At 38.7% G+C, this 14,131-nt stretch overlaps 1 protein-coding gene across 1 annotated transcript; it reads left to right on the top strand.

Moving 5' to 3' along the window:
• The first annotated feature begins 11,897 nt into the window (after positions 1 to 11,897).
• LOC127139221 (interferon a3-like) lies at positions 11,898 to 13,020 on the top strand. The gene is made up of 4 exons (XM_051066565.1): positions 11,898 to 12,308; positions 12,400 to 12,553; positions 12,708 to 12,787; positions 12,922 to 13,020. Exons 1-4 carry the CDS (start codon positions 12,210 to 12,212, stop codon positions 13,018 to 13,020), a joined length of 432 nt encoding a protein of 143 aa, XP_050922522.1. The 5' UTR covers positions 11,898 to 12,209.
• Positions 13,021 to 14,131: the final 1,111 nt, after the last annotated feature.

The following is a 14,131-nucleotide window of genomic DNA, read 5'->3' as shown; positions in this document are numbered from 1 at the left end:
TTTTACCGCACTACACAATGACTCTGGACTGTACCATACTCAGTCAGCATCACATATAGTAAATACCTCACTCTCCAGAGGTGGAAGAACAACTAAGATCCTTTACCTAAGTAAAAGTATCTCAAAGTAAAAATACTCAATTACAAGTAAAACTCCTGCATTCAGAACTTTACTTAGGAAAAAGAACAGCTGTATCATCAGCACAATGTACTCCAGGCAGCCTAATCATCAGATAAATGTACTGTACTGTTGTTAAATATACAATGTTTTCTTCTGAAATACAGACAAGTAAAAAGTTTTAAGTTACAGATAATTAAATGCTCAAGTAAAGAAGGGTACCTAAAACTGTACGTAAGAACATTAGCCTACTTAAAGTGAGTAAGTTACTTCCCCCACTTCCACCACATGTAATCTATTTAAACTCTGTAGTAAATTACCAATTTGCCAATTACTACAGAATTCGACATAGTTTTGAACAGTGGTGCAAAGTAACTTTTACTAAAGTAGGCATACTCTACTTAATTTGTGATTGTGTGTTTTACTTGAGCATTTCCATATTAAGTTGATGACTTCAGTTAGTAGTTAACCTGCAGATAATCAACCAATAAACATGATTAGAAAATGGGCCATTATGCATAATAAGAAGTCTACTGTTACTTTTGGTATTTAAAGTATATTTTTTGCTGTAACATTGACATGGAAATGGTTACGCTAGCTAGCTGTAGGCTACAATGTGAGCTCTGTTTTTTAAAGTTAAATTTGTTTACATTTTGGGCAAACTGGCCACCATTAAAAATATGCCAAATTAGCTATTAGTAGTTTCTGTGAGGAATGCAGCTACCACTGGAATATTTTGATTACTGAAGAAAACTTTGTGTATCAAACAGAGCGTCTATTTTCATTGATTTCTAAGTGAATTTATGGACGTTTACTCCAGTTTACTCCTGTTATCAGTAGTTAATAGGTGGGTAATAGTAATCTGATGATGCTTGTGTACTTTCATTATGTTTTTATGGCATTTTAATTGCATCATTGTTTGGTGTGTTACATTGTTGTGTGTTCTTTTTGAGGTATTTGTATAGAGGAACATCTGAGGAAGAGCACTGCAAACATTTAGGCTATTAATTCAATGACCTATATTTTTGCTCTTACAAAAATAAACAGAAAATGAAATTAATATTTGACCTAAAACATGCTCATCTCAGCCATCTGCACAATTTCACACTGTATCCTGAGACATCAAATGCATCATAGGTTTTGTCTGACCCTGTAAACTCTAGTGAAGACCCGAATCATTATCTTGAGTGTAGTTAAACCAGAGTGCAGACATTAATTTTGTCATGGCTGTCACTGAGTGAACTACATTTATTGCCAAATGTGTCCACTTAATGGAAACTGCAAACCCTACAGGAATCCTATGTCTGATAAAAATCCAATTTTTTGCAAATCTGGAGCGAGCTTTTCAATCATTAACGGTGGCACCAAAGCTCCGGCCTTCAGCCTGGCCCTGCAGTGACGATGACATAGATCCCGCACGTCATGCAACTGTCTGTGTGTGTCAGCCAGTTCACTCAAGACCAACGGTGGCAAACTGAACATTCAATATTTGTCTATTTGTGTTTTTGCAAAAATGCACACGACATCCCTGATGAACACTGAGTTTTAAAAAACCTTTGTGTGTCACTCCTGTTAGTAAAAGTATGATGTTTCTATGAAGTGACATGACTCTTTGTTGGTTACAAAGCTTCCCCATGTCAATTGCAATTTATGAGTGATGTAAAAATGCCTCAGTATATAGGCATTTAGTCAAGTTTATCATCACATACTTGCTTAATGTGCATGGAAGTGCAGATTTAAAGGAAACATGCATGCAATTTGACTATGGGTAACTGCATGTGAGAATTAGTTATTACTTTGATTATTACTTTAGTTAAAAGCAAGTAAAGTTGTTGTACATTAATATATAACGTTTACTTCATCAGGGAATCTCATTGACATCAAGTTCTCTTTTGCTAGAGAAGTGAGTACAGCAGAGAGAAAAGCAAATATAATTCAGACAAAAAACCACATATACAAACACAAAGCCAGACAGAAGCATGAATTGGAATTAATGAATGGACTGTGTACAGAGCAGAGATGAAACTGATACATGTGAGACTCACCACACATTGGCATTAATACATAGGTTAATATTAATGCAAGAAATAACCATGACAGTGTGGTGGACAGATTTACATGGAGAGAGGAAGAAGAGGAGTTTCCGGCGGAAGTAGAATGACTCCTCTTCTCTCTCAGAGCTGTTAGTTTGTTGTGCATGCTGAAGTGAGTCTGTGGCTGCTGCAGCTGAAGATCAGAGGCTGAAGAAAAGACTCTTGTCGGTGAATCATGTGTAAAATGCAGGTGGTGAGGACGCTGGTCGCAGAGAGACTGGCTGCAGCTGCGGAGGAGATATTTACTGTTGTGGAGAGGAAGATGCTGCACACGTCAGGTTTGGAAACACAAGATGAAGGCAGTCATTTTAGGCAGTCAACTTCTTACCCCTGAAGCCTATCAACCTTTTATTTAACAGGGCATATGCAAAAAAAATGGGTGAGCGATGGGTGAGGTTATATCAGTTTGCGTGTGCAATGTTTCCTTCCTCCTTCCAGAAATGTTACCTGAGCAGTTGAGGACAGTTGTACAGAAGCGACTGTCAGCTGTTGCTGATGAGATCTGTAGGATCCTGGAGATAATGTTAGGTGAACATGAAGCAGAGGACATCGAGCAGCAATGCCAGCTGCTGGACATCACGACAGGTACACTGTACATGCCATCATGCTTATATTGCAGGAATTTTTATTCCTGTTGCATCAACAAAAAGCATGCAGTATTTTATGTATTTTTTAAACTTATTTTTTTTATCTATTTTTACAGTTGCTAACATGCATTTCTCAATACTGAGTTCACGTCTTCAAAACTCATCACACAGTATGCACATGCAAGTTCCTCTGCTGCCTCAAAACAACATTCTGTAATTATTTCTTCCACACATAGGCTGTAAATTCAACTGTATTTTACTGACAAACAGTAACATTAACATATAGAAATAACAGAAAAAAATAAATGAGAATTGATTATCAATAAATATTTACAGCTATACAGTATGCTACTGCCATCTACTGGCATTCGGACGTTACTACAAACTACAGATGGCTGCCATTATGTTAGTGTAAAATGAACGGTATCTCGGTGTTGCTGAAATTTACAGTTGCTACTGTTTTTGTAAAAACAGCAAAAATCTGTTATGTTGGTGTTTGTGTGTGGAGGGAGGGAGGGAGAGAGGGGAGACCCCCCCCCCCCTTCAACGGACCGACTGTCAGACAGTCAGTCCGCGGGTCCACTTCCTCACCACAGGGACTCTAGGCACCTGCGCCTCTAGGTCTGGTGCTCAGATCGCATCTGAAGATCAGATGCGCAGAGGCCGAGTCGAGACCACGGGAAATACATTAGATGGATGTATACGTCATGGTCTGATGCATGGATGGATGCATCCGACTCAGGTCCAGGGCTGCCGTGGCCTGCAGCCGGGACCATGGCGTCTGACCACCAGTCACCCCGAGTCTCCTCCGGTGAAGGAGAGTGTACGAAGTAAACGCAGTGAAGAGGCTCTAGATACCATCTCGGTTTGTGAGAACTGGTGACATCACGCGTGACGTCAGCACTTCTCAGCTCAGTAATTGGTTCATCACCCGTTTCCCTGGTGATATCGCAGTGAAATGACATCACCAATCAAACAATCTGATAATCCAGATGGGAGAGATTTGGGGGGGGGGGCACAGGCCCAGTAGAGCTCAGGCTTTATGCCAAGCAACGCCCCTGCTGTAGGGGTCCTGTGCTTCCAGTACCTGTAACTGCTCACTCTCTGAGCCCAACAGAATTTAATGCCCCAGCGTCCTGTAATTACCACTTGTGGCTGCAGAGGGCGCTGTTTGCCTCAGCAAAACTTACAAAATCTTCTTTTAAAAATGGGAGTTAACTGAAGTTAACTGTTTGCTAAATTAGTTCTAAGTTGTTTTGAGAGTAAAACTACCTGAATATAAGTCAAAGCTTATATTCAGTTAAATCAACTGTTCACACAGATAGGTCTGCTCTGTGTTTACATTTCTCAGTTTAAAGAGTCAGGTCTTCATCTGAAACTGCTGAAGACATTTTATACCAGAGTCAGAGCAAAGACAGAGACAGAGTTTGTGTATGTTTTTAAAATCTCATCCAGGCAGGAGAATTTGACTATTTGGTATTTTTCCTGTTTATTCCAGGGAATGTTTTCTGTCCCTTTAAAGACAAAGTGAATCTGTAGGAAATCAAACAAATATTATTTTCTAACAATGGATATGATTGTTGATCATTATCTTCCTTTATAATGTCACACATTTCTGATTCAGAAATGCTGCTATACAGTAATAACATGTATCTTTTGTATTTTTCTCAGAAACCTTCAAAGGAAACAATCAGAAAAGGGAAAGAAAATCTCCCTCTGGTTACAACTCAGGCTCAGACTAAAGTCAAAACATATGATGAAGAGTCACAAAGTTTGGGGACCACTGACCTAAATCTGTCATATTAGAAGAGAATAATTTAAACTCTGATATTAATCTGATCCATGTCTCTTGTCCCTGTGGACTTTTGATCAAACAAAGATGGACACACGTGATTTTCATATTGATCGATATCAGACTGAAAATGTTGTGAACAGGTGAAGGAGAACCCCCTCTCTACAGGCTCTCTGGTTCTCACGGTTCATGCTCCAAGTTCCAGTGAAAACAAGTTGAAATGTCACTGACCAGTTGATGTGAACGAGCGTCACAGTCACGGAGCCACTTTCATTTTCTCAGCAGAGGAACTTCCCTTTACGGCGCCTGATGATCACAGTCACACCTGCAGCTTTAACAATCAATGATTATCATGGATCCACACAGAATTAATGATGCAACTCAAACTCTGAGAGAATGATCTTTATTTTTCAAACGACATTTACGGTCGTATTGGACAGAGAGTAGACTGACAGAGAGGTGATGACTTCAACAAAAACATCGACTGGAATCTTCAAAACACGAAGCAACTCTGTAAACTAACAAAAGTCAAATAAATCGATCAATGTTAAAATCATTGTAAATCATTATTGGTGACTGGGAATTCATTCAAAGAGTTTCCCAATATTATATTTTACCTGAAAAATCGCTCTAATAATAAAAACCCGATAATAATTCAGTTATTTATAATATCGAACATTAAACTATTGTAATATTATAAATAGTGAGCTGTGATTGAGTTTATGGATTTTTAAAATGTTTTTTTTTTTCTATTAAAAGCCTGATATGGTTTTATTATGAGCATTTTAATACGTAGGTCTACGGGGCGTGATTTTTTTTCTTTTTCTGTGATATTTGTTTATTCTTTAATTGTGGGATCAAATCTTTCACCAGGACACTGATTCAAATGTGTGACGCTGTGTCTTTTGAGGTTGATTCTGACTTTTAAACTTTAAGCCGTGTTGAAAGCCACAGTTCAGCTCCAGTGTTTCCCACAGGTGTTAAGTCAGGAAAATGAAATAGGTGCGTCCTGTTATAAATGAGGAGCTGCAGGTCTGCTCCAACACAACACCAGGACACATCTCAACCTGCTCTATACAGAGGAGACTTCTACCTTTTTCAAAAAGAAAAAATGCTGAACAGGATTTTGTTTGTTTGCCTGTTTCTGGCTCTGTACAGTGCAGGCTCCTCACTGAGCTGCAGGTGGATGGATCATAAATTCAGACAGTACAGTGAAAACTCTTTGGATCTACTAGATACCATGGTGAGTTCACTTGTTCACGTGTTGTTTAAAGTCACTGAATTATCTTCACTGAGTGAGTTCACTGTGTGTTTACTTCAACACATGATGTGTGTGTGTGTGTGTGTGTGTGTGTGTGTGTGTGTGTGTGATGCAGGTGAATAATTCCACTAACAGCACTGAGGATGCTGAAGTGGAGGACACTGTGGCCTTCCCTAATGATCTGTACAGCCAGGCGTCCAAAGCATCAGTGAGTCATCAGCTCAACTTCAGCTGTCAAACACTGTCAGAAATGTGTCCCTGTAGTAATCTGATTACTCTTCTTCTTCTTCCTCCTCCAGGCTGAGGATAAACTTGGTTTCACAGTGCAGGTTCTGGAGGAGATGGCCGTCCTGTTTGAGGAGGATCACAGTGCTGCATCATGGGAGGAGAGCACAGTGAAGGACTTTGTCAACATTGTGACCCAGCAGGCTGACGGCCTTCACTCCTGTGTAAGTGTCAGGGTGGATTAACAGCCTCACCTGTTCCCTTACATTTCAAACTGAATGCATCAGCACTCTCTGCCTGATTTCTCTTCCTCCACATCCTGTTGACTGAAAGAGTCAGTTGTGTTTTTTTAAACATGATTTTTGATCTTTGATTCATTTAGACTGGGAGCCACAGCCACAAGAAGAAGAACAAGAAGCTGCACATGTATTTCAAGAGACTGTCAGGCCACGTCCTAGAACGAATGGTAAGTCTATCTATCTATCTATCTATCTATCTATCTATCTATCTATCTATCTACTGATGTTTCTAATGATAATATTGTGTGTGTGTGTGTGTGTGTGTGTGTGTGTGTGTGTGTGTGTGTGTGTGTGTGTGTGTGTAGGGCCACAGTGCTGAATCCTGGGAGCTGATCAGGAAGAAAATCAAAACCCATCTAATGAGAGCTCACCAGCTGGTTTCATCTCTGCTCACCACCAACTAACACCTGTCAGACCAAGAATCTCCTCATTCATTTGCTAAGTGATTGAGCTATTTATTTATTTATTGCTTAGTTATGTACTGCCTTGTTTGTTTACTCATGTATTTATTTTTTGGAGTTAACTAAAACAGATTTATTTATTTATTGAGGTATTTATTTATTCATTAATATATTTTTTATTGAGTTGTTTTTCTATTTATCAGTTGATCTGTTGAATGTTTATTTTTTAAGTTGATCAATGTGCTTATTTATTTTTTTTAATGTGTGCTGAGAAAATTTGATTTTTTTTTCATGCTATAACCAATAAAATCTGTTCTTCTACCAGCAAATATAAAAATGTTTTTTGTTTTTATTCCTGTTGCATCAACAAAAAGCATGCAGTATTTTATGTATTTTTTAAACTTATTTTTTTTTAATCTATTTTTACAGTTGCTAACATGCATTTCTCAATACTGAGTTCACTTCTTCAAAACTCATCACACAGTATGCACATGCAAGTTCCTCTGCTGCCTCAAAACAACATTCTGTAATTATTTCTTCCACACATAGGCTGTAAATTCAACTGTATTTTACTGACAAACAGTAACATTAACATATAGAAATAACAGAAAAAAATAAATGAGAATTGATTATCAATAAATATTTACAGCTATACAGTATGCTACTGCCATCTACTGGCATTCGGACGTTACTACAAACTACAGATGGCTGCCATTATGTTAGTGTAAAATGAACGGTATCTCGGTGTTGCTGAAATTTACAGTTGCTACTGTTTTTGTAAAAACAGCAAAAATCTGTTATGTTGGTGTTTGTGTGTGGAGGGAGGGAGGGAGAGAGGGGAGACCCCCCCCCCCCCTTCAACGGACCGACTGTCAGACAGTCAGTCCGCGGGTCCACTTCCTCACCACAGGGACTCTAGGCACCTGCGCCTCTAGGTCTGGTGCTCAGATCGCATCTGAAGATCAGATGCGCAGAGGCCGAGTCGAGACCACGGGAAATACATTAGATGGATGTATACGTCATGGTCTGATGCATGGATGGATGCATCCGACTCAGGTCCAGGGCTGCCGTGGCCTGCAGCCGGGACCCTGGCGTCTGACCACCAGTCACCCCGAGTCTCCTCCGGTGAAGGAGAGTGTACGAAGTAAACGCAGTGAAGAGGCTCTAGATACCATCTCGGTTTGTGAGAACTGGTGACATCACGCGTGACGTCAGCACTTCTCAGCTCAGTAATTGGTTCATCACCCGTTTCCCTGGTGATATCGCAGTGAAATGACATCACCAATCAAACAATCTGATAATCCAGATGGGAGAGATTTGGGGGGGGGGCACAGGCCCAGTAGAGCTCAGGCTTTATGCCAAGCAACGCCCCTGCTGTAGGGGTCCTGTGCTTCCAGTACCTGTAACTGCTCACTCTCTGAGCCCAACAGAATTTAATGCCCCAGCGTCCTGTAATTACCACTTGTGGCTGCAGAGGGCGCTGTTTGCCTCAGCAAAACTTACAAAATCTTCTTTTAAAAATGGGAGTTAACTGAAGTTAACTGTTTGCTAAATTAGTTCTAAGTTGTTTTGAGAGTAAAACTACCTGAATATAAGCTAACTGAATCACACTAAAGTCAAAACATATGATGAAGAGTCACAAAGTCTGGGGACCAGTTAATTCAGTTATTTATAATATCGAACATTAAACTATTGTAATATTATAAATAGTGAGCTGTGATTTTTTTCTTTTCTTTTTCTGTGATATTTGTTTATTCTTTAATTGTGGGATCAAATCTTTCACCAGGACACTGATTCAAATGTGTCTATCTACTGATGTTTCTAATGATAATATTGGGTGTGTGTGTGTGTGTGTGTGTGTGTGTAGGGCCACAGTGCTGAATCCTGGGAGCTGATCAGGAAGAAAATCAAAACCCATCTAATGAGAGCTCACCAGCTGGTTTCATCTCTGCTCACCACCAACTAACACCTGTCAGACCAAGAATCTCCTCATTCATTTGCTAAGTGATTGAGCTATTTATTTATTTATTGCTTAGTTATGTACTGCCTTGTTTGTTTACTCATGTATTTATTTTTTGGAGTTAACTAAAACAGATTTATTTATTTATTGAGGTATTTATTTATTCATTAATATATTTTTTATTGAGTTGTTTTTCTATTTATCAGTTGATCTGTTGAATGTTTATTTTTTAAGTTGATCAATGTGCTTATTTATTTTTTTTAATGTGTGCTGAGAAAATTTGATTTTTTTTTCATGCTATAACCAATAAAATCTGTTCTTCTACCAGCAAATATAAAAATGTTTTTTGTTTTTATTCCTGTTGCATCAACAAAAAGCATGCAGTATTTTATGTATTTTTTAAACTTATTTTTTTAAATCTATTTTTACAGTTGCTAACATGCATTTCTCAATACTGAGTTCACTTCTTCAAAACTCATCACACAGTATGCACATGCAAGTTCCTCTGCTGCCTCAAAACAACATTCTGTAACTATTTCTTCCACACATAGGCTGTAAATTCAACTGTATTTTACTGACAAACAGTAACATTAACATATAGAAATAACAGAAAAAAATAAATGAGAATTGATTATCAATAAATATTTACAGCTATACAGTATGCTACTGCCATCTACTGGAATTCGGACGTTACTACAAACTACAGATGGCTGCCATTATGTTAGTGTAAAATGAACGGTATCTCGGTGTTGCTGAAATTTACAGTTGCTACTGTTTTTGTAAAAACAGCAAAAATCTGTTATGTTGGTGTTTGTGTGTGGAGGGAGGGAGGGAGAGAGGGGAGACCCCCCCCCCCCTTCAACGGACCGACTGTCAGACAGTCAGTCCGCGGGTCCACTTCCTCACCACAGGGACTCTAGGCACCTGCGCCTCTAGGTCTGGTGCTCAGATCGCATCTGAAGATCAGATGCGCAGAGGCCGAGTCGAGACCACGGGAAATACATTAGATGGATGTATACGTCATGGTCTGATGCATGGATGGATGCATCCGACTCAGGTCCAGGGCTGCCGTGGCCTGCAGCCGGGACCCTGGCGTCTGACCACCAGTCACCCCGAGTCTCCTCCGGTGAAGGAGAGTGTACGAAGTAAACGCAGTGAAGAGGCTCTAGATACCATCTCGGTTTGTGAGAACTGGTGACATCACGCGTGACGTCAGCACTTCTCAGCTCAGTAATTGGTTCATCACCCGTTTCCCTGGTGATATCGCAGTGAAATGACATCACCAATCAAACAATCTGATAATCCAGATGGGAGAGATTTGGGGGGGGGGGCACAGGCCCAGTAGAGCTCAGGCTTTATGCCAAGCAACGCCCCTGCTGTAGGGGTCCTGTGCTTCCAGTACCTGTAACTGCTCACTCTCTGAGCCCAACAGAATTTAATGCCCCAGCGTCCTGTAATTACCACTTGTGGCTGCAGAGGGCGCTGTTTGCCTCAGCAAAACTTACAAAATCTTCTTTTAAAAATGGGAGTTAACTGAAGTTAACTGTTTGCTAAATTAGTTCTAAGTTGTTTTGAGAGTAAAACTACCTGAATATAAGTCAAAGCTTATATTCAGTTAAATCAACTGTTCACACAGATAGGTCTGCTCTGTGTTTACATTTCTCAGTTTAAAGAGTCAGGTCTTCATCTGAAACTGCTGAAGACATTTTATACCAGAGTCAGAGCAAAGACAGAGACAGAGTTTGTGTATGTTTTTAAAATCTCATCCAGGCAGGAGAATTTGACTATTTGGTATTTTTCCTGTTTATTCCAGGGAATGTTTTCTGTCCCTTTAAAGACAAAGTGAATCTGTAGGAAATCAAACAAATATTATTTTCTAACAATGGATATGATTGTTGATCATTATCTTCCTTTATAATGTCACACATTTCTGATTCAGAAATGCTGCTATACAGTAATAACATGTATCTTTTGTATTTTTCTCAGAAACCTTCAAAGGAAACAATCAGAAAAGGGAAAGAAAATCTCCCTCTGGTTACAACTCAGGCTCAGACTAAAGTCAAAACATATGATGAAGAGTCACAAAGTTTGGGGACCACTGACCTAAATCTGTCATATTAGAAGAGAATAATTTAAACTCTGATATTAATCTGATCCATGTCTCTTGTCCCTGTGGACTTTTGATCAAACAAAGATGGACACACGTGATTTTCATATTGATCGATATCAGACTGAAAATGTTGTGAACAGGTGAAGGAGAACCCCCTCTCTACAGGCTCTCTGGTTCTCACGGTTCATGCTCCAAGTTCCAGTGAAAACAAGTTGAAATGTCACTGACCAGTTGATGTGAACGAGCGTCACAGTCACGGAGCCACTTTCATTTTCTCAGCAGAGGAACTTCCCTTTACGGCGCCTGATGATCACAGTCACACCTGCAGCTTTAACAATCAATGATTATCATGGATCCACACAGAATTAATGATGCAACTCAAACTCTGAGAGAATGATCTTTATTTTTCAAACGACATTTACGGTCGTATTGGACAGAGAGTAGACTGACAGAGAGGTGATGACTTCAACAAAAACATCGACTGGAATCTTCAAAACACGAAGCAACTCTGTAAACTAACAAAAGTCAAATAAATCGATCAATGTTAAAATCATTGTAAATCATTATTGGTGACTGGGAATTCATTCAAAGAGTTTCCCAATATTATATTTTACCTGAAAAATCGCTCTAATAATAAAAACCCGATAATAATTCAGTTATTTATAATATCGAACATTAAACTATTGTAATATTATAAATAGTGAGCTGTGATTGAGTTTATGGATTTTTAAAATGTTTTTTTTTTCTATTAAAAGCCTGATATGGTTTTATTATGAGCATTTTAATACGTTGGTCTACGGGGCGTGATTTTTTTCTTTTCTTTTTCTGTGATATTTGTTTATTCTTTAATTGTGGGATCAAATCTTTCACCAGGACACTGATTCAAATGTGTGACGCTGTGTCTTTTGAGGTTGATTCTGACTTTTAAACTTTAAGCCGTGTTGAAAGCCACAGTTCAGCTCCAGTGTTTCCCACAGGTGTTAAGTCAGGAAAATGAAATAGGTGCGTCCTGTTATAAATGAGGCCCTGCAGGTCTGCTCCAACACAACACCAGGACACATCTCAACCTGCTCTATACAGAGGAGACTTCTACCTTTTTCAAAAAGAAAAAATGCTGAACAGGATTTTGTTTGTTTGCCTGTTTCTGGCTCTGTACAGTGCAGGCTCCTCACTGAGCTGCAGGTGGATGGATCATAAATTCAGACAGTACAGTGAAAACTCTTTGGATCTACTAGATACCATGGTGAGTTCACTTGTTCACGTGTTGTTTAAAGTCACTGAATTATCTTCACTGAGTGAGTTCACTGTGTGTTTACTTCAACACATGATGTGTGTGTGTGTGTGTGTGTGTGTGTGTGTGTGTGATGCAGGTGAATAATTCCACTAACAGCACTGAGGATGCTGAAGTGGAGGACACTGTGGCCTTCCCTAATGATCTGTACAGCCAGGCGTCCAAAGCATCAGTGAGTCATCAGCTCAACTTCAGCTGTCAAACACTGTCAGAAATGTGTCCCTGTAGTAATCTGATTACTCTTCTTCTTCTTCCTCCTCCAGGCTGAGGATAAACTTGGTTTCACAGTGCAGGTTCTGGAGGAGATGGCCGTCCTGTTTGAGGAGGATCACAGCGCTGCATCATGGGAGGAGAGCACAGTGAAGGACTTTGTCAACATTGTGACCCAGCAGGCTGACGGCCTTCACTCCTGTGTAAGTGTCAGGGTGGATTAACAGCCTCACCTGTTCCCTTACATTTCAAACTGAATGCATCAGCACTCTCTGACTGATTTCTCTTCCTCCACATCCTGTTGACTGAAAGAGTCAGTTGTGTTTTTTTAAACATGATTTTTGATCTTTGATTCATTTAGACTGGCACAGCCACAAGAAGAAGAACAAGAAGCTGCACATGTATTTCAAGAGACTGTCAGGCCACGTCCTAGAACGAATGGTAAGTCTATCTATCTATCTATCTATCTATCTATCTATCTATCTATCTATCTATCTACTGATGTTTCTAATGATAATATTGTGTGTGTGTGTGTGTGTGTGTGTGTGTGTGTGTGTGTGTGTGTGTGTGTGTAGGGCCACAGTGCTGAATCCTGGGAGCTGATCAGGAAGAAAATCAAAACCCATTTAATGAGAGCTCACCAGCTGGTTTCATCTCTGCTCACCACCAACTAACACCTGTCAGACCAAGAATCTCCTCATTCATTTGCTAAGTGATTGAGCTATTTATTTATTTATTGCTTAGTTATGTACTGCCTTGTTCACTAAAAGAGATTTTTTTTACATGGTTAAAAATTAGATTAACAAAGAAATGAAAAACGTGCTAATCTATTTACTTGTGTGTTTTATTTACCTATTGATTCATTTATTTATGAATTGAGTTTGTCTATTTATTAGTTGATTGGTATATGTTATTGTTTCTAAGTTGATCGATGTGCTTATTTATTTTTTTATATCCACTGACAATAATTGGAAGATATATTTTTCATTAAATATTTATTTTATATTTTATATCCAATAAAAACAATGTATTTCTGTTACATGAGCAAAAGGGATGCAGATTTTTTTTAAAGGTTTTGTACTTTTCATTTATGTATTTATTTATTAAAACTTATTAAAACATTGTAAAGATACTCCATTACAAGTTAGAGTACTTGTCATAAATATAAAGTATTTGATGCAGAAAAACATCTGTAACTGAGATTAGATCATTACTCATGTATCCTAATGCAGCTTAGTTTAAACAATTATCTGAGCATCAAGGAATTATTGTTTTCATCATAGATTAATCCACTCATTACCTTCTCAGTCAATCAACTGATTGATTGATTCACAGTCAAGATGCTTCTAACCTCAACATTATTCACTTTAGTGAGGGGAAAAGCAGCAAATCCTCACTTTTAAGATGCTGGAGACATGAAATGTTTTTCATTTTCTAATGAAAAATGTCATAAAGCAATTAATCGCTCATCAAAGTAGTTTTAATTTCCTGTTGATTGACCAATCGATTAATCAAGTAATCATGTCATCTCTGATTTTTCATATGGTTAGGTAGTTTAATCTATAATAACGTGTCATCATTTGTACTTAAATACAGGGCTTAAATAAATGTACTTACTTATTTTCCACCTCTGATGTTCAATAACAACCATACAATTATTATAGGAAGCACAGACACTGTATATTCCATAAATGGACTGTGGCGCCACCTGTTGAACCAGGGCAGTATTGATTACTCAATATTTCTACAAATCAGTGTATTTCCAGTCTGCAGCTGTACTAGAAA

This window comes from Lates calcarifer, linkage group LG23 (assembly GCF_001640805.2).
Source record: "Lates calcarifer isolate ASB-BC8 linkage group LG23, TLL_Latcal_v3, whole genome shotgun sequence".
Classification (NCBI taxonomy): Eukaryota; Metazoa; Chordata; class Actinopteri; family Centropomidae; genus Lates; species Lates calcarifer.
Note: the sequence above shows the minus strand (reverse complement) of the source record. Positions and strands in the feature narration are given on the sequence as shown.